Consider the following 18,302-nt stretch of genomic DNA (forward strand, 5'->3'; position numbering starts at 1 on the left):
GAGCTGCCGCCACCTGGTGATTAACTGGCAGGGTGACACTTCCTTGCCTGTCCTGCCTTACTTCCCAAGATCACTTCCCAAACAAACAACTTGCACTCGCTTCCTCATCTCTGGATCTACTTCTGGGGAGACAACGTAGACCAACACAATGCTCAGGCTTGGTGACTCAGTGGTAAAGAATCCTCCTGCCAAGCAGGAGATGTGGGTTTGATCCCTGGGTTGGGAAGATACCCCTGGAGGAAGAAATGACAACTACTGCAGTATTCTTGCTTGGGAAATCCCATGGACAGAGGAGCCTGGTGGGCTGCAGTCCCTGAGGTCGCGAAAGAGTCAGACACAACTTAGTGACCAAATGATAACAATAGAGGAAGCTTAAGTATCTTAACATGCAGTCTGCATATTTGTTCACTTGCAATGGGAATCATCTCATTTAGGACTCCTAAATGAGATGCAAGTGATTAAAACGCATCTCCCAATAAATTTCAATTTTAGAGAATTGAATTATTTTATATAAGTGAAAAGTCCCAGGTAGACCCTGGGTTCAGGAACAGCTATATCTGGCGGCTCAAATGATGTCAAATGGGTCTGCCCTTCACCATCTGTTGGCTCTGCTTTTCAGTCATTCACGAAACATTTACTGAGGGAATTCTCTGGTGATCCAGTGGTTAGGACTCCATGCTTTCACTGCCGAGGGCACAGGTTCAATCCCTGGTTGGAGAACAAAGATCCCACAAGACACATGGTACAGCCAAGAAAAAGAAGAAAGAAAAGAAAAAATTATTGAGCACCAACTCTGTCCCAGGCTCAGATCCTTTCTCTTGGTTTGTTTCCATCTCAGGCAATGATAGAGATGGTCACTAGGAGCTCCAGGCCTTCGTCCTGCCAGCTTAGCAAGTGTGGGAGGAAGAGGACACCAGCAGAGGTCTCAGGGCCGACCCTCATTGGTCCAGATCCTGTCCCCTTGCCCATCTCTGAGCCAATCACTGTGACTCTGGGTAGCTAGACTGGGTCACATACCTACCATTGTTGACAGGGGGTGTGGTCAGCTCCATTTGAACCACATGGTTAGAAATGGAGGAAGGAGGCTCTCCAGAGGGGAACTGGGTGGTCTTGGGACAACAGGTGCCTGTTAAAGCCATGAGGTGAGCCCCTCACCACATGCTGGGCTCTACGGGCCCTAAGATGAGTCAGACAGGCCCCTGGTAGAGGGGGCTTACAAATGTCAGCAATACATGGCAGAACGTGGTATGTGTCTTAGGACTGGACAAAACATGTGGATGTTCTGGAAAGAGGGTAATTACTCTCAGCTTGGCAATCAAGGAAGTCTTCTAAAAAGGAGGCACTGACCTGGACTTTAATGGCCACTACGCATCAGACCAAGGAGTTCAGATTCCAAGTGTAACCAATAGAGAAGGTTTGGGAGCTGGCATTTCCCAGAAGCCTTGCCTGTACTTGTAGAGGGATATACCAGCCCTGCTGAGGGGTCCATCTGGCTGGGGTAGCCACTCTTCCTTGTACTGGCCTGTGCCTGCCCTGGAAATAGCCACCCACCTAAGCTAAGAATAGGAATTCCTGCCCGGCTGGCAGGAATGAAGGCCGATTTCTCAAGGAGGGATGGGCCTGAAAACAAAGCACAGTGTGTGGGTTGGGCCACCCTTTGTATTTATTCGTGAGGTCACTTGAGAGCCGCACCCATGTCAGGGCATGGATCCTGCCATTAGACCCAGACAAGGTGATTTGGCCGAGATGGCAGCCTCTGGGGCTCCTCACCCGCCCCAAAGGTCGTGGACCCTCGGCCTGGGGCGCCTCCTGCCCCCAGGGAGAGGTGACCACTCCTCTCTTGTTTTCTTGGCAGCAGGCGGAGGTGGAGGCATTTGGTGGCCAGCTAAGATGCTGAGAAGCTGAGGGAGAGGGAACATAGGGTCCCAGGTCCCTACGGCAGCTTTACCCAGAATCTCCCAGCTCATGAGCATCTCTCTTCCAGGCAAAATCCTCTTCCGGAGGAGCCACATCCGGGACGTAGCTGTGAAAAGGCTGAAGCCCATCGATGAGTACTGCCGGGTAAGAGGGCGTCTGGAGCGGGGGAGGGGCGGTCCACCTGCCAGAGAGTCTTTGCATCTGGGGAGAGGGGTTGTCTGTTCAAAACCCTCTGCTGCTGTTTAGCAGATGCATCCTGAGGCCCGGTGTTCCCTGGCCAGAGGGGTGGGTGTGGGTGTCCGTCAGGGAGGGGTCACCCCAGGACTCGACTGCCTCTGGGGCACAAGGGCTGTGGGCTCTACTCCTTTCAGGAGTCCATGTTTATAAAACACTCCTTTAAATCACTTCCACCAGCTTGGGAACTCTGTGCAGGGACCTCCGCTGAAAGGATTCCATGCGTGGCATCTTGCTGGATACAGGAGAACTCTTTCTTTGAATTCTCTTTGGGATATTTTGGAATCAGTCTTGAGTTCAGTATCATCTGAAATGCATATTTGTTTATACACAGAAGTCTTGGTAGATACAGATGCTCATGTATACATCTTTATAGATGAAAACACTCACCACACATGCGCGCACACACACACGTATGTACGTACATTAGAACAGCCAAAGCCCAAAAACAGACAAGCAGTGACAGCAGGGTCATGAAGCAGAACCCATTTGTCTTTCTACTTTGTCCAGAGCCTGGGACCCCTGCAGTGAGGACGAGTGGCTGCCACTTCGGTGGCCTTGGAACATGGCCTCTAGATGGCCAGATCACCTGGGTTTGAATGCCTGCTGGCTGTGTGAATTCAGGCGACTTACTGAACTTCCCAGAGCCTCAGTTTCCACACTTGTCCAACTGCAAGGAGACTGGTACCTCGCAGAGTGTAGCCATGAGGATGCAGTGACTGGACAGGCGTAAGGCAGCAGCACAGAGTATCTGCACAGAGGAAGCATTTGATGGATGCTGGCTTTTTGTTATTATTATTACAAGACCCAAACAATTTAATGTTATCACTGGGCACTACTGGCTTTTAATGGAGATGGAATTTCCTAGTTAAGTAAAAACTATTGTGGAGTCTGACTCAAGAATCGTGAGGAGAAGCAAGTGAGGGATAACGTTTTGTTGTGAGTGCTGGTATTAGAGTGAGAAGAGCTGGGGTTGAATCCCAGTGCCCCACTGACTGGCTGTGTGACCCTGGCAAGTTGCTATACCTCTCTGAGCTCGTTTCCTGATCTGTAAGATGGGGGGCGTGGGGGGTAAAAATAACTGTCTCACAGGGTTCATAAAGGGGTTGAGCAGGAGAATGTATCTCAAAGTGTTTGTAACTTCTGAAATGTGCTGTCCCTACATGGAGTTGTTACCATAAGGCTCCTTTCTGCATAAATATTTCATAATTTGGAATACTTGTCAATAATAAAATATTTAAATAAGAACCTAGTTGCTCAATTTAGTAACTGGTGTTCCCAAGACGATGGAGAAGCAAGCAGCCCCAAATATTCTTCCTTATCCTAAGTTTGAATTTTGTGGCTGTGCAAATTATGCTCCGTCACTTTTTCTGCCTTAAGGTAAAAGGATGCCCGGATGATGAATTTCTTAAGCTAGAAGTTTCTCTTCTTCAGATCAATATCCATTTTTCTCTTTAAAGGGCAATCACCAATTACAGTTAAATTGATGGCTGCAGCCTGTGCTTTTATTTCTCTTTATTCCTCTCTCAAGCAGTTAAACAAATGGGCAGAGCTATTTGAGGAAGGGCAAAGGGCAGAAGGAAGCCTCTTGCCACTGGGACTTATGGTTTACATCAGCCTTGACTTCCCTGAGCCGGTGGAGCCCAGGGCATTTCCAGTTGGGCTCTGTGGAAATGCCGTCTCCTGGGTTGTCTGGAGCAAGAAAGTGATAACATCTTATCTCCTGGGATCAGGCTTTGAACAGGACTCCTAAGTCAGGACAGCGCTCTGGGGCCCCAGTGGTGCTACTGGTGGCTGGGAAACCATTTAAGTAGGGTCTACAAGAGGAGAGGGGGCCCCCTAACCTAATTAGCATAGATGAGAACTGCTCAGAGCCAGGCAACAAGAGCAATGTCATGGGTTCACCAGGCAGCCAGGCAGCTTGGAGACGGTAATTTACTCTGAGAATGGCACAGGGGGCAGGGCAGTACAGAAGTGACCTTTAATTCTGCTGAACTTGAAAGCTGAGATCTGTGGTCCGATTGTCTGAGACCTTGGAATGACCTTGGAATGATCATTAGTGATAAGTCCAGCTGCAGTCCATGGTCACTGCCCTCCGGCATTGCACGTCACAGCCCTGCCGCCCAGTCATCCTGTCTGTGCCACTCAGGGTCCAACCTTTCACTCGGCATCACTGCCCCCTATAGCGAGCTTCACAGTCAGAGCCACGTGCAGTCCACTCCATGGCCAGCCCTGCCTTGTCTCCACCCATCCTTGGACATGCTACTCAGAACCTCTAGAGTTTGATTTCTAGTACCTGCCTAGGCAGCTCTGCTTGGCTGGCCAGAATCTTCCTTGGACCTGCTAGACAGCATGGGCTCTGAGTCTGGGATTTGCTGGGGATTCTAATGCGCCCAAGATTGTGAAGCTGGCTTTGTGTACGGCATAGCCAGCTCCTCTGCCAGGACTCAGATATGGAAAGTCTGACCATGCAGTGGACTCCCCTAGACTTCGGGCTCCCTGCCTTCACTGGCCAGCCAGTCCCTCCACCTGATGGCGGTTTCACAGCCCAGATCTCAGTGTTAATTTTAAACATATATGGAGCAGATTGGATGAGCGTCACGGAAAATTTACCAAGCGCCAGTCGGCTGATTGTTTTATGTGGCTCTTGAGGGCCGCTGTCTATCAAGAGGGGTTCCAAAGGCTTTTCTGTTACTCCATAAATTAATTTAATGGACAGAATGGTTATGTGGTTAATATTTAATGGTTCTGTGGCCTCAACAATTTGAAGACTTTCATCCCACTAACAAGCATGAGCTATACTTTGGGGGCTCAGATGAACAATCTATCCCATAAATGACTCTGTCCACCCTATTCCTGTGTGTGAAATACATGTTTGCAGTGTTTGTCTATGGGATAAAATAAATATCCCAGGGGGTGGACAGTGAGAAAGAGTGTTTGAGAATAGTCAGCCCACCCTCTGCCATGTAACAATGTTTATACAAGTCGCCATTTCCTGGTAGATACAACTAGAATTTTTTGTTACCGAAAAAGCTGAGTTCACTTCTATTATCCTGCTGTCCACCATCAACTTGGTTTCAGAATCAAGGACTTCCTTTGTTGGAAGGATGAGGGCTTGGCTGGAATTTAACTGAGGGAAGGACTCCAAGCCCAACAAGGGGATCAGCCCTGTTGGGGTAAGGAAAGTGCCCCCCTCCCAACCCTCGGCATTTCCCAGACACATTCATTTTTAGCCCCACTTCCCAGATTCAGAAACTGAGGCTATTACTTGGAGGTTCTTAGCCCCAGCTGTTCCCCCTCCCACTGTGAGAGTTTCCCACCATGGCCCATCATTGTTTCTCTTGTTAATAAAGAAAAAGATTCATGTTGTAACAGAAACTGTCTTCTCAAAAGCAGCAACTGGCATGCTCAGTCCTAGACACAGGGAGAGTTACTTTGTTCCTGTGTCCCTTATTCTAAGGCAGGCCTGGGCCAGCGGTATTGCTGATGGGGGGAGACTGAGGCAGAGCCAAGACTGACGCAATCATGCCTCCTGAGAGGTCTGGTGCTCGGAGGAAACCCAGCTGACAGAATCTCTTCATCTCCTCTGGTCCAGACAGACCCAGAAAAAAAATCATTTCCAGCCTGGGATCAAGCTTATAGTGCTCATTTTCCACTGAGAGGTCTTCCGAGGAGCCTCATTGCCCACAAGAACCTCTGAGCAGCTCAGCCGGGTCCTCTGTGGGTGGTTCAGTGGGCTGCTTTGGCCTCAGCCCCCTGCCTCAGAAGCACAGCCATCCGGAGCTAGCCAGACTGCCCTGGGTCTCCTCCACCCCTTGGTCTGTGCTGGTCTCTTTCCTAGGCACACATTCAGCTCCCAGACCCCCCTCCCAGAAGCTTCCCCACTCCCCAGGGAAAGCTGACCACCCTGAGTACTCCGTGCAGGCTCTGCACTGTACACTCACCCGCCAGAGAGGGTAATTTCTGTGTGTCCATCTTCTTCGGACCAAGAGCCCCTCGGAGGCCCCATCTGCTGTCTTTGTGTCTTCACTAACCAGCATGAGGGAGTCCAGCCAGTATCTGACAACAAGATGCAGAGATCACACACACGCAGAGGAAGCCTCCAAGGAGGGTGACAAGTCCCCAAGGCCCCAATTACTAGGATCACTTGTGAAATGGCTTAAACTGGCAATTGCGAATTAAGCACTATTTCCATTTCAAAAGAATTTGCTGCTTAGATCCTTCAAAAAGAGAACTCAAGCGTTTGAAATACTCTGATTTATGCAAGTTCAGTGAACTCCCAGCTTCCCAGATGATGATCTAGGAGGAATAATCTGAGCAGGTTAGAAGCAGCCCCCAGGGGTGGGAGTGGGGGCAAAATGGGCGGGACCCCAGCACACCACCACCAACCCCCCTCCCCACCAAGAGTTCCTAGGTTTTTACCTATTAAGATTTCCATTGATTAGAAGCCAAAATGATGCTGCTAAAAATAGGAGAATGTTTGGCCCTGTGGAAAGAGCAGGACACCCCCATCTGCTTTGACAAATGCGGAACTTTGCTTTTTTTGTTGTTGTTTTGTCCTAGAGTAGACATTACCCAGAATGGTGGGCTTCTTGGAGGGGGATCATTTTGAAGCACAGGGTCTGAGCAGAGTCTGCCTGGGGCCTCCCTCCCATGCCACTGCTGCGCTTGCAAAGACCAGGCTTGTGGTAGATTAGACACTAAATTCACTGATGATGGTGCTGTTTAAAGTCCTAGAGCCAATGACTGTTAAAGCTGGAAGAAACTTCAGAAAGTCTGTTGCTTGGATTTGCCTAGCTGTGTTCCATGGGCTGTCAATAGGAATTGTTTGGAAAACCAGCTCCACTGTCAGCAACCTGTGGGCAATGCCGGAGGCAGTACAGAGTTGCAGATGGGACAGAGCATAGGCTCTGGACTCAAAGCACCTAATTCAAAATCTTGCTATTTGGTAGCTGTGTGGCCTTGAGAAATGTTTTAACCTCTCTGTGCTTTAGTTTCTTTTTCTGTAAAATTAGAGTCATAGACATACCCATCTCTTAATGTGATGATTACAAGAGCCTGTCTCCCAGGATGTCATTATTATTAATAACTACTGGCCTGAGCACAGCTCTACAGGTCTCTTGCCTTTGCTGTGCTGATGAACATGTTGCCCACCAAGACCTAGACAAGTGCCCACCAAGGCACCATTTCACGTGTGCCCACAGAACTTGTTTTATCTCATCCAACATGTGTTCCATGAGCTACAGTTTGAGATTCTAAAGCTAGTCTATTTTATCCTAAAAGGAGCAACAACCAGAGAGGTGAGGTGAGCTGCTCAAGGTCATGTACCAGTATATAATAGCAGAATTGGACCTAGAACTGAAGTCTCCTGACTCCTGTTCTTTCTAGTATGCCTCACTGCTTTCACCTAATGGATAATGATAATGAAGACAATAGTATAACTAAAGTTTACTATTTTTAAATTTTTATTTATTTATTTGGTGTATCAGGTCTTAGTTGCAGCATGCAGAATCTTCGGTATATCATTCAGAACCTTTTGTTGTGATGCACAGACTTTCTAGTTGTGGCACACGGGCTTAGTTGTTCTGAGGCAAGTGGGATCTTAGTTCCTGGACCAGGGATCGAACCCCTGTCCCTTGCATTGCAAGCCAGATTGTTAACCACTGGACCACCAGTGAAAGTAAAAGTGTGGTTGCTCAGTCATGTCTGACTCTTTGCGACCCCATGGGCTGTTGCCCACCAGGCTCCTCTGTTCATGAAATTCTCCAGGTGAGAATACTGGAGTGGGTTGCTGTTCCCTTCTCCAGGGGATCTTCCCAACCCAGGGATTGAACCCCGTAAGAAAGCTGAGCGCCAAAGAATTGATGCTTTTGAACTGTGGTGTTAGAGAAGACTCTTAAGAGTCCCTTGGACCACAAAGAGATCCAACCAATCAATCCTAAAGGAAATCAGTCCTGAATATTTATTGGAAGGACTGATGCTGAAGCTGAAACACCAATACTTTGGCCACCTGATGAGAAGAACTGACTCATTGGAAAAACCCCTGATGCTGGGAAAGATTGAAAGCAGGAGGAGAAGGGGATGACAGAGGATGAGATGGTTGGATGGCATCACTGACTCAACAGACATGAATTTGAGTAAGCTCCGGGAGTTAGTGATGGACAGGGAAGCCTGCAGTGCTGCAGTCCATGGGGTCGCAAAGAGTCGGACACAACTGAGCAACTGAACTGAACTGAACTGAACTCCTGCTTTGCAGCCAGATTCTTTACTGTCTGAGCCACCAGGGAAGCCAGGACCACCAGGGAAGTCCCTAAAGTTTACTCTTAATTCAGTGCCAAGCACTGTGCTAGGCTCCTCATATCCATGATCTCATTTAACCTCCTAATAGGCAGGTACCCTATGAGATCCATTGTACTAAGCCCAGAGAGGGCAAGCAAGACATTTAGCATCACACAGCCTGTGAACAGAAGAGCTAGGACTCAAACTCACGTCTGCCTAGCCCTGAGTCCCTGACTTAACCACCTCATGGTGTGCATGCTGAATGCCGAATGACAGCATTTTAGGTCTGAGCCAGGGGCGATGCCCCTGAGATGCCCACAGATTGGCCCCTACTGGCTCCTGCGAGAAGAGCGAGGTTTGGGGGTTCCCTGTTCTGGTTGTCATCACCAGCCCAGGCCTTGGGGACTGACTGCTCAGCACCCAGCGCTCCTGCCAAATGATCTTGGCCGGAGCTGGACTTGGCGGCGTCTCTGATGGAAGCTGCTCTGAGCCAAGAGCCTCTTGTCAGCCTGAAATCAGGACGAGCCCTCAATGCAGCTCCCCTCAGGGCTCTCTGTTAAATAAAGATGCCGCAGTGGTTTGCCCAAAAGGCCTCTTTGTCTGAGGCCCTTCCAGCCCACGCGTCCTCTGCCCCGAAAATGCTGGTCTCTGTCGGCATGAAGAGCCCCTGTGTTCGCTGCTGCCGCTGGGGGAGCCAGGCGGCCGTTCTGCACCCGAGTGGGAGGGCGCCTGCCTTGGCCCCCTCCCTCTGCTGTCAGGGAGGTCACACTGGCAGCAACTCTGCACACAGCCTGGGTCCCTGGGAACGCTTCCCTCCTGCCTCCTGCCTATCCCAGCCCATTAGTGCTCCCTCCTCACCCCCTCCTGCCTCCCTGCCAGCAGGGGCCCTTGCTCTCTGCACATGCCTGCGTTCCATCTCTCTGTCTCTCTCTCTCTGTTTCCCTGTCCCTCTCCGTCTCCCCATCTATCTGTCTGTTTCTTTGTCTCCGCCTTTCTCTCCTCCTTTCTCTCTCTCTTCCCATGTCTGTCTCTCTTTGTCTCCGCCTCTCCCTCCATCTCTGTCTCTGTCTACATCTCTCTCTTTGTCTCTATCTTTCTCTCCTCCCCTCCATCTCTCTGTCTCTCTCTCTCTTCTTTCTCAGTTTTTCTTTCCTTCTACCCTTCTCTCCTAGGGGACAAAGCAGCACATACCATGTGTGTTAAATGAAAACGTGAACACTATAGGGATAAGTCCCCCTAGACTATGTCTGAGCACAGGGCTTCATTCTGCCACTTACTTTAGTTGTGGCTTCACCCCCAGGAGCCTCAGTGTCCCCAACCATAAATGGAAGCAGTGATGGTACCTCCAGGACAGTACGGGGTCCTCCTCGCTAGATGTGTGCTTGTGAGGGCAGGCGCTATGTCTGGCTCATGCCTGTACCACCTGGGCATACACCAAAAGGCTCCCTGCTTGTTGGGTGATTGGAGAGTCCTAGGACAGTGCCTGACACGTGGTCGTTGCTCATTGAATGTTAATTTTCTTTCTTGTTTTTCCCTGCCTGATCTCGAGGGATGTGATCCGTTAGAGACCCTTGGAAAGCCACAGGCTCTGGAAGGAACAGCTGGGAGTTGCACAGGGTATCTTATCTGCTAAGATCAGGTCTTGTCACCTCATGCCGGGCTGTGGGTTTGGCATCTGGAAAGGCCACTGTGCTCGAAGCCACACTTGAATCACTACCTGAGCAGCTCAGAGAAGAAGTAAATGATCACGTCCCTCTTCCTCAACACTATACCTCTGTCAACGCAACCTAAGACCACATGTACTTTTCTTGCCCCTCTATTATGTCCTATTAGTGCTGCACACCAAAGCCTTATTCATTCATTCATTTGAACAAAATACTCACTGAGTGCCAGGCTCTCTTCTAGGATCTGGGCACACAGCAGTCAACAAAACAGACTAAAATCTCTGCCCGCATGGAACTTCCCTTCTAGCAAGGTCTTTCCCACCTGTGGGCAGGCCACGTGGCCTCCCTGACCCTCGGTCTCCTCCTCAGTTACACGGGAATGAGATCTGCCCTCATAAGGACCATCATGAGGTTCCCAGTGGCCACACTCATGGAGGCCCAGCATGGTTGGCACAGGGGAACTGCCAGGTCAGGTCACTGCACCTCAAGCAGCCCCAGTGCAGGGAGCCTGAGGAGGCACGGGCCCGAGACAGGCTCCCATCTGGCTGGCCACTGCTCTGGAGCCTCCTTATCAGCAGTTCCTCACACTCCTGTCACCCAGGGTTTCCGTCTTTCTTCCCTTGGCTTTAGCCCAGAATTCCAGGACTGGCCCTGTCCCCCCCTGCTTTGACCTCATCTGTCTGTCTGTATTAAAGGATCACCCCAGTGTCTTCTCTCTATACTGAATGAGGGGCCTGGAAGCAGGGCTTTGCCTGGCCTCACCCTACATTCCCCCACCACTCCACTGGACTGAGCCGGGTCAGCAGCGGTCCAGGTGCCCAGGCTGAAAGGTGTGGCATCCATGCTGGTGCACAGTGGAAAACTGATCACCTCTGACCCTCGTCCCTCACTTTCCAGCAGCGGGCTCTCACCCCTCCTAAATGACAAACTCACAGCTCCCCTCACCCCTGCCTGCACAGTTATCTTCCTGGGGATGCCCACCTCCTCCTGCCTGCCTGAATCCTGCACACCCCTCAGGCCAAACTCCTGCCCACTCTTCTAAGAAGCCTTTCCACACCTGTCAGCTTATTCTGCTCCTCAAGGCTCAGTTCAACTTGGCCTAAGCAAGGCCCTATTAGACCGTGCCACACCCAACCTCCAGCAGCGCCTAGAGCCACCACACTTGGTCCCCCGACCTTGACCAGTCAATTCTTTTTTTTTTAATTCATCATTTTATTTTTTAAATATTTATGTATTTTTATTATTTATTTGGCTGCACCGGGTCTTAGTTGCGGCACGCGAGATCTAGTTCCCTGACCAGGGATCAAACTTTGGTTCCTGCATAAGGAGTGTGGAGTCTTAGGTACTGCACCACCAGGGAAGTCCCTTGACCAGTCAGTTCTTACGTGTCTCTCAGAAATCAGCTTCAAAGAGACTTTCCTAAAACCATCTCCTTTCCTAATCTTTCCAGGTCCAATCAGACTCTGTCATAGCACCCTATTGTCCTTGGTAGAATGACCAGCTTGTCATTAAATAGTGGTGCAGTGAGTACTTAGAGGATGTATGTAGGGTGAGGCTGGGGTGTGGCTAGAGTGGGGGATGAGGCTGGTGGGAAAAGGCCTTGGATTGTGGAGTTAAGGATCTTGGATTTATTCTGTGGGCAAGAGAGAACCCTTTCAGGGTTCATGCAGAATAGTACATTCGTAAGGACCCTGAGACCTAGGGTTAATGGCCTCCTCCCTTTTTTTTTTTTCATTTTTTTCATTTGTTGGCTAGTTGTTTAGTTGGTTAACTGGCTAGTTAGATGGTTGGTTGGTTGAATTGTTGGCTGGATGGTTGACAGGTTGATTGCTTTGACTGTCTTCTCTCCATCCTAAATGAGGGGCCAAGAAGCAGGGCTTTGCCTGGCCTCACCCTACACCCCCCACCACTCCACACTGGACTGGGCTGGGTTTATTAGTTGACTGTTTGGTTAGTTCATTAATGGAGTGGTTGGTTAGTTGATGGGAGGGATGGATGGATAGATGGAGGGAGAGTTGTTTCATTAGTTAGATCATTGGTTAATTTCTTGATTAGTTGTCTGGTTGGGTGGTGGGTGGGTAGCTGGTGGCACCTGTTCACTGTGTCTTCCCTGGCACAGTCCTCAAGCCTCCCCCCGTCACTGTTGGCCCAAGCTGACCTAGCTTTTGGTTTTCCTGCTCCCAGTGTCATCAGGCCTAATGCCCTTTCTTTCTATCTTTCCACAGGCCCTTGTCCGGCTGCCGCCCCATATTTCACAGTGTGATGAAGTCTTTCGGTTCTTTGAGGCCCGACCGGAGGATGTCAACCCCCCCAAAGAGTAAGTGGTAGCTCAAGCCTCTCCTGTGAGGCTAATGCTGAGGCCAGCCTGGAGAGGCTCCAGATGTGGGGATACAGTAGAGGGAGTGCCAACGAGGCTAAGCAAACATGGACCGGAGGAAGGAAGACTATCAGTCCCCAGACTCCTGTGACCATGACTTGTTCCTCATTTCTCTGACCCCAGACCTGGCAAGGGAGGGTGTCTCTGCATCTGGGGAGCAGGTTTTCCTGCAAACTCTTTCTGGTTCACAGTTTATTGTCAGGAGCAGACGAGATAACAGAAAATATAAGGTCATGCCGCTCAGACATGGGATTAGCAGTCATTGCTCTTATTTGTTGACACTGCCAAGCGCCAAACTGACATGTAGAACCAGGAGGACATGTGCTGCCCAGGCGAACCTCACCCACTGAGTAACCCAGCAGTCCTGGGCTGTGGCAACAGATCCTATAATCCTTATCAAAAACAATGAGTGCGCACAGAGTGTTTACCAAATGGCTTTTACCTGTAGCATTTTACAATAGACTTAGGGAGCCCAGGGGGCTTCCCTGGTGGCTCAGCAGTAAAGAATCGCCTGCAATGCAGGAGACCTGGGTTCGATCCCTGGATCGGGAAGAGCCCCTGGAGTAGGGCAGGGCAACCCACTCCAGTATTCTTGCCTGGAGAATCCCATGGACAGAGGAGCCTGGCGGGCTACAGTCCACAGAATCGCAAAGAGGCGGATGTGACTGAGCGACTTAGCATGCACACAAGGTAGCCCAGTTTGCAGAGGAGGAAACCGAGGCCCTTGAGGTTAGGTGGATTTTCTGGAAGCCATTCAGCTAGTTGGCTATGGGACAGGCATGAGATTTGAACCAAAATCTTTTGATTCCTTGTGGTTCAGAGATGTTCGATGTTCCATGCTGGGGAGAAATAGGGAACCAAGCGGGTCTTTTTTCTTCTCTGGAAGCAGGATACCCTGGGCCAGGTGGTCAAGATGACCCATGAGATCATACTGGAATCTCACACACGTGCCCAGACTCCATCCTCAGCCACAGTGTCCCCGGGTCCATCTGGCCCTGCCCCTCCTGAGTTGTGCTGGCCTCTCAGAGCCTCTTGTTTTCCTTCCTTCCATGGGGAGAGAGGAGATGTCCCTCCCTAGGTGGTTGATCCTTGGAGTCACACATGATCGTGTGCCCAGAGGGGCTGTCGCTGGTTGGGTGAAGTGGCAGGTACATCGCTATAAACTCAGCTGACCCTGCCTTTTATTGGTGACCCTGCACCCGCTCTCTGGCACTCAGCTAAATAAGTTGGTCTTATTTCACCTGTACACTAATGGCAATGTGTGCGTGAATGCTCAGTTGCTTCAGTCGTGTCCAACTCTTTGTGACCCCATGGACTGTAGCCCTCCAGGCTCCTCTGTCCGTGGGATTCTCTAGGCAAGAATACTGGAGTGGGTTGCCATGCCCTCCTCCAGGGAATCTTCCCAAGCCAGGAATTGAACCTATGTCTCCTGCACTCCTACATTACAGGTGGATTCTTATTGCTGAGCCACCAGGGAAACTGATTAATGGCAATAGGTTAGCCCGTCCCTGGAAGGCTCTCAAAGAATGGTGGAAACCAGGCTTGGGGACACGGTTGTGTGTTGGTGAGGCCGCAGGCATGGCTTTGCAGGCAGGCTCTGGGGTCCAGACCCACCACTCAAGTCTCTGTGATCTCAGATCATTTGCCCAGCCTCTCTGTGTTTCCATCCCTGAAAAGCAGGAATGCCGGACTCCTGGGGCAGTCCAGGGGCTTACCGAGACAACACGTGTACTGAGATAACCCAGCCAGTGCTACTGGCCCATTGGATGGGAGGTTGTGGAACAGAATGGAACGTGGCTCCTTGCACACTCCACCTCTGCAGATCACAGCCTGGCTTTTGCAGGGAGGAGTCATAAAGCAATTTAGCCTCCGAGTTTCCATGGCAACAGGGGTTATCTGCCTCTTCTTGAGGTGGTACCGGCCACCAGGGCCAGTTCACATCTCATCTGGCAAGAGAGGGCCTGAGGACAGAACCACTCCAGCACGAGACAGGCCTGAGAGTCAGGAGGTGGGTTCAGCTGTGGCCCCAGAATTCCAAAGGTTTTCTCCACCCTGGCCCCTCTTGGCCTCCAGGACCTGCGAAGAGAGACCTGTGTTCCATGCAGAGCATAGCCCAGACCCAAGGGTGACCCGCACTGATGATCCATCAGCCAAATGCTTGCATCCACACCCTCTCAGGGCTGCGTGCACCGTCCCAGACCACCATACACCTCCCTCCTCCATCCTGAAACATAAACACGGGATCAAGTAACAGCGTATTTTGACTCTGGGGCGACTGTGGAGTGGCTTATCAAGTTATCAAAGCCTGTGGATTTAATTGGAATTTTGCAGATAACCCCGGCCTCTTTCAAGTGTGCTGCTGCGGGACCTCTGAGCGCTCAGGGGGCTGGGGTGGGGGACTGTGGCCCTTTCCATCTTGCGAGGAAGACAAGGTTGCAAAACAGCCCAGCTCGGTGGGGGAGGTGGGCAATAGGTCTCAGCCCCTCCGCTTTGATCCCAGGCCACTCTCTGGCTTCCATGGGTGGAGAGCGGGTCCCACTTCTGGGCTGCCAGCCTTTGCTCTAGACCATGGGCCCCGCACAGAAAGGGTGTTCTTTGTAGAGACATTTGGTGAGCCTGGCACTGGTGGCCATGATGGTTCTGCCTTCTTATGTGGCCACGTAAGAACACAAAGGTTGCTCCAGTGCCCTGCCCTCCTCTCCTTGAACTACTGGCTGGCAGGTCCTTCAGCAGTGCTAAGCTCTTCCGAGGGGCCCTGGCTCAGGCCCCATATCCTGGCATTATTCTAGATTGACACCCCTCCATCCAACCCGTCACCACATCCTTCAGACATCACCTTCGGCATATATCCAGACCCTGACCACATCTCACCGTCTCCCCAGCTGCTACCCTGGGGGTGGGGGTGGGGCAAGCTTTACCTCCCCTGGATTCTGGCCTGACTATTTTCCTGTTTCTGCCCTTGCCCTCCATGGTCCATTTTCAACACAGAGGATGGAATGACCACTTAAAAATGTACATCAGATCGTGTCCCTCTTCTGTCATATTCCTCCATGCCTTTGGTGTTGCTCAGAGTCAAGGCCCTTCTGCCTGCTCCCCCTTTGCCCCTGGTGGCTCCTGCTGCCTCTGCCAGCTGGCTCTGCTCCAGCCACACCTCCTGCCCCTTCTCACACCCTCCAGCCGTGTTCTGCCATGCGGGCTTCACACTGGCTCTCCCCTCCGCCTGGAACACTCAGCCCCTCCCCAGGAGAGCCCCCAGCCTGGTCCTGCACCTCCTTGCAATCTTGACTCAAATAGCTGCCCAGCAAGGCCCGACCCTGGCTTTCCTGCTTAAAATCCCCAGCACTGGCTTCCCTGTCCTGACTTCATCTTCCTTCAGGGAACGTATCACTGCCTCCCACGTGCCCTGCTCCCTCCCCGCGTTATTGTTGGTCTGGTAGAGCAGGACCATTCTGATCACATATCCCCAGTGCCCAGAGCAGGTGCGCAGGAGACGTGCAGGACGGGTGAGTGGTGTCACTCAGGCTCCGTGTTAGTCCCCCACGGGCGGTAGGCTGTGGCGTGACTGCACAGAGAGCTGACATGGCTCCCTGGAGGTCACCCAGCTGGCAGGGGGGCCGGCAAGAGAAGCTGGGGGTGCCGTGACCCCCCCTACCTCCTGTGTGGATGCTGGGGCAGCCTCGTACCTGGCTTGGGTTGGGGAGAGGCCCTGGTCACCAGATCCTGAAGGGGGGGTTAAGGACACACCCCTGGAACGCAAGGGGATTCAGCTCAGGGCGAGTCCTGGGTGGACTCTGACAACCAGGTGAGCCTGGCCCCGTGCAGGCCACACCCCAAGACCTAAGGTGACCCGCTGGGCTGTGCATGTGGCCACCCAGTCCGGGGGCCACATCTGTCGGCTCAGCTGTCCCCGGCTTAGCCGTGTTTGAGCACCCGAGACCCCTGTGCTGAGCCAGTGGGCCAGGGAGGCAGGCGTCCCCCGGCCTGGCTTCCCCAGGGAGCCTCCAGGCAACCATTCCCTCAGCTCTGATTCCCGTGGTGTCAGTGATGGAAACGGGAGTCCAGGCTGCCCGGCTGGACTCCCAGCCCAGTCAACCACGTGACCCAGCAAAGGCCTCCTTTTATTCAAGTTTCGATTCCCATCACTGAAACAGTGACCCTAAGGTTCTCAAAGGGCCGTCCAGCGGCCTTGTCCTCAGACCCCGGCATGTTGCATATCCCTTAGAGAACAGGGGTAGGAGGGGGGCAGCCCCATGAGGCCCAAGGACCCAAGACCCGCCTTCCCATCTCTCCCACCTCCTGGCCCATGGGCCCCGCCCTCATCCTTAGGTGCCCACGCAGGGGTGCAGCCTGTTGTCCCCAGCCCCCAAGCCCAGGCCCAGCCTCCCCCTCTGCATAGAGCACTCCCCACCCTTCTCCCCACCCACCGCAGCCCGGGTCCTACTCAGTCCTCAGACATTCCAGGAAGCCCTCTCCCCGCCCTCCCGCCCCCCACAGCAAAAGCCCGTAGCCCTTGGCTGTGGCAGTAACCACACCACATTGTTTATGGTCTCTCCCCACCACAGGGACCCACATCTCTGACCGCCCCCCCCCAGGGCCTGGCCCCTGGTAAATGTTGACTGAACCCAAGTCGGGACTGTTAACAAGATTAAAACTTGTATTGCCCACTGTCCAGGTTGCAGAGTGAACAGCACTCCCCACCCCCCTGGAGTTGGGTGGTCTGGCTTCCCTGGCCCCTCTGTGCCTCAGTTTCCTTCTCTGTCCAGTGTGAATGACGACACTGCCTTCCCCCAAGGGCCGTGGGGAGGATGGCTCATGGAAAGTGCCAGAACAGGCCTGGCATATAGTCAGCACCACCCAAGGCCAGGCTCACCATCATCATGGTGTCAGCCCTGGGTTGGGGGGAACTGCAGCAAGAGAACTGCCCCCCACCCCCAGAACAGGTCTGCCATGTGTAGGGGTGCAGCCTCCTCTTGCTTTGACAGTGGTGGCCCTCTGTGCTCAGCCTGAGCCCGTGGGCAGGTGGCATGCACACTTTTGGCCCCCATGTCACAGGGAGAACAGAGGCCAGGACTGGGGCCCCCTCTCATCACCTCCCACTCACAGGCTTGTTGCCAGCCCATCAGCCTGGGAGCCCGCAGGAACCCCCCACAGCCCAGCAGCACACAGTGGGCTCACACAGTGACTGAGGGTCTCCTGGTCCCTGCCACCCCTCTCAGCTCTAGGCTTGATCCTGTCCCCTCAGCCCATTTTCTCCTGCTGAAGCCAACCAGACCCTGGTTAAATTCTTGAAATTGCATGGGAGGAACAGGGCCTTGCTAAACAGGTTTTTGTTCCTCAGCCCCAGGGCCACAGAGCCACCCTCTGTTGTGGCCTGAAACAATGGCCCAGTGTTCGGAGGGATCTTCCGTCCCTGCCCCAGCCTGTCCCAACGGCCAGGCTTCCATCCCTGCCCCAGCCTGTCCCAACAGCCAGCCTCCATCTGGCCCGGGGTCCACCCCCCTGCCACTGGCAGGCCGGCAAGGGAGGGAGCCTGTCCTACCTGATCTGGGCCTCGTGCTAGGTTGGGGCCTGGGCCCTGGCCTCATGAAGGTGGCCCAGGTGCTGAAGTGGGGGGCTGTGAGCGAGGCTTCCAGAGTCAGAGGCCCTGGGCAGAGGACAGAGTCACTCCGGGGCTGCAGTGGCGTGATTACAGACCCCAGAAAAGACCTCTCAGCTTCCCTCTCCATTCCGAAGGGGATGGAGGCTGGGCTGCCTCCTCAGGGGAGAGCAGCATCCAGGGCAGAGGGGGCCTTGCCAGCCCTGCCTCAGGACCCAGCAGGAAGATGGAGCGT

General features: G+C 52.6%; 1 protein-coding gene across 14 annotated transcripts in view; it reads left to right on the top strand.

Annotated features, from left to right (window-relative positions):
* SH3PXD2A (SH3 and PX domains 2A) overlaps window positions 1-18,302 on the top strand; it is a 243,862-nt gene that overhangs the window by 123,894 nt on the left and 101,666 nt on the right. For 8 of the 14 annotated variants that reach the window (XM_081543719.1, XM_081543741.1, XM_081543730.1 and 5 more), the window contains 2 exons: window positions 1,985-2,061; window positions 12,320-12,411. In XM_081543719.1, coding sequence (XP_081399845.1) covers window positions 1,985-2,061; window positions 12,320-12,411 — 169 coding nt within the window. Of the gene's footprint in view, window positions 1-1,031; window positions 1,246-1,984; window positions 2,062-12,319; window positions 12,437-18,302 lie in introns of those variants that run through there. The other 6 variants (XM_081543957.1, XM_081543872.1, XM_081543911.1 and 3 more) reach the window with 4 other exon arrangements.

Source organism: Giraffa tippelskirchi, chromosome 2, assembly GCF_054371585.1.
Source record: "Giraffa tippelskirchi isolate mGirTip1 chromosome 2, T2T-mGirTip1v1.2.pri, whole genome shotgun sequence".
NCBI classification, from domain to species: domain Eukaryota; kingdom Metazoa; phylum Chordata; class Mammalia; order Artiodactyla; family Giraffidae; genus Giraffa; species Giraffa tippelskirchi.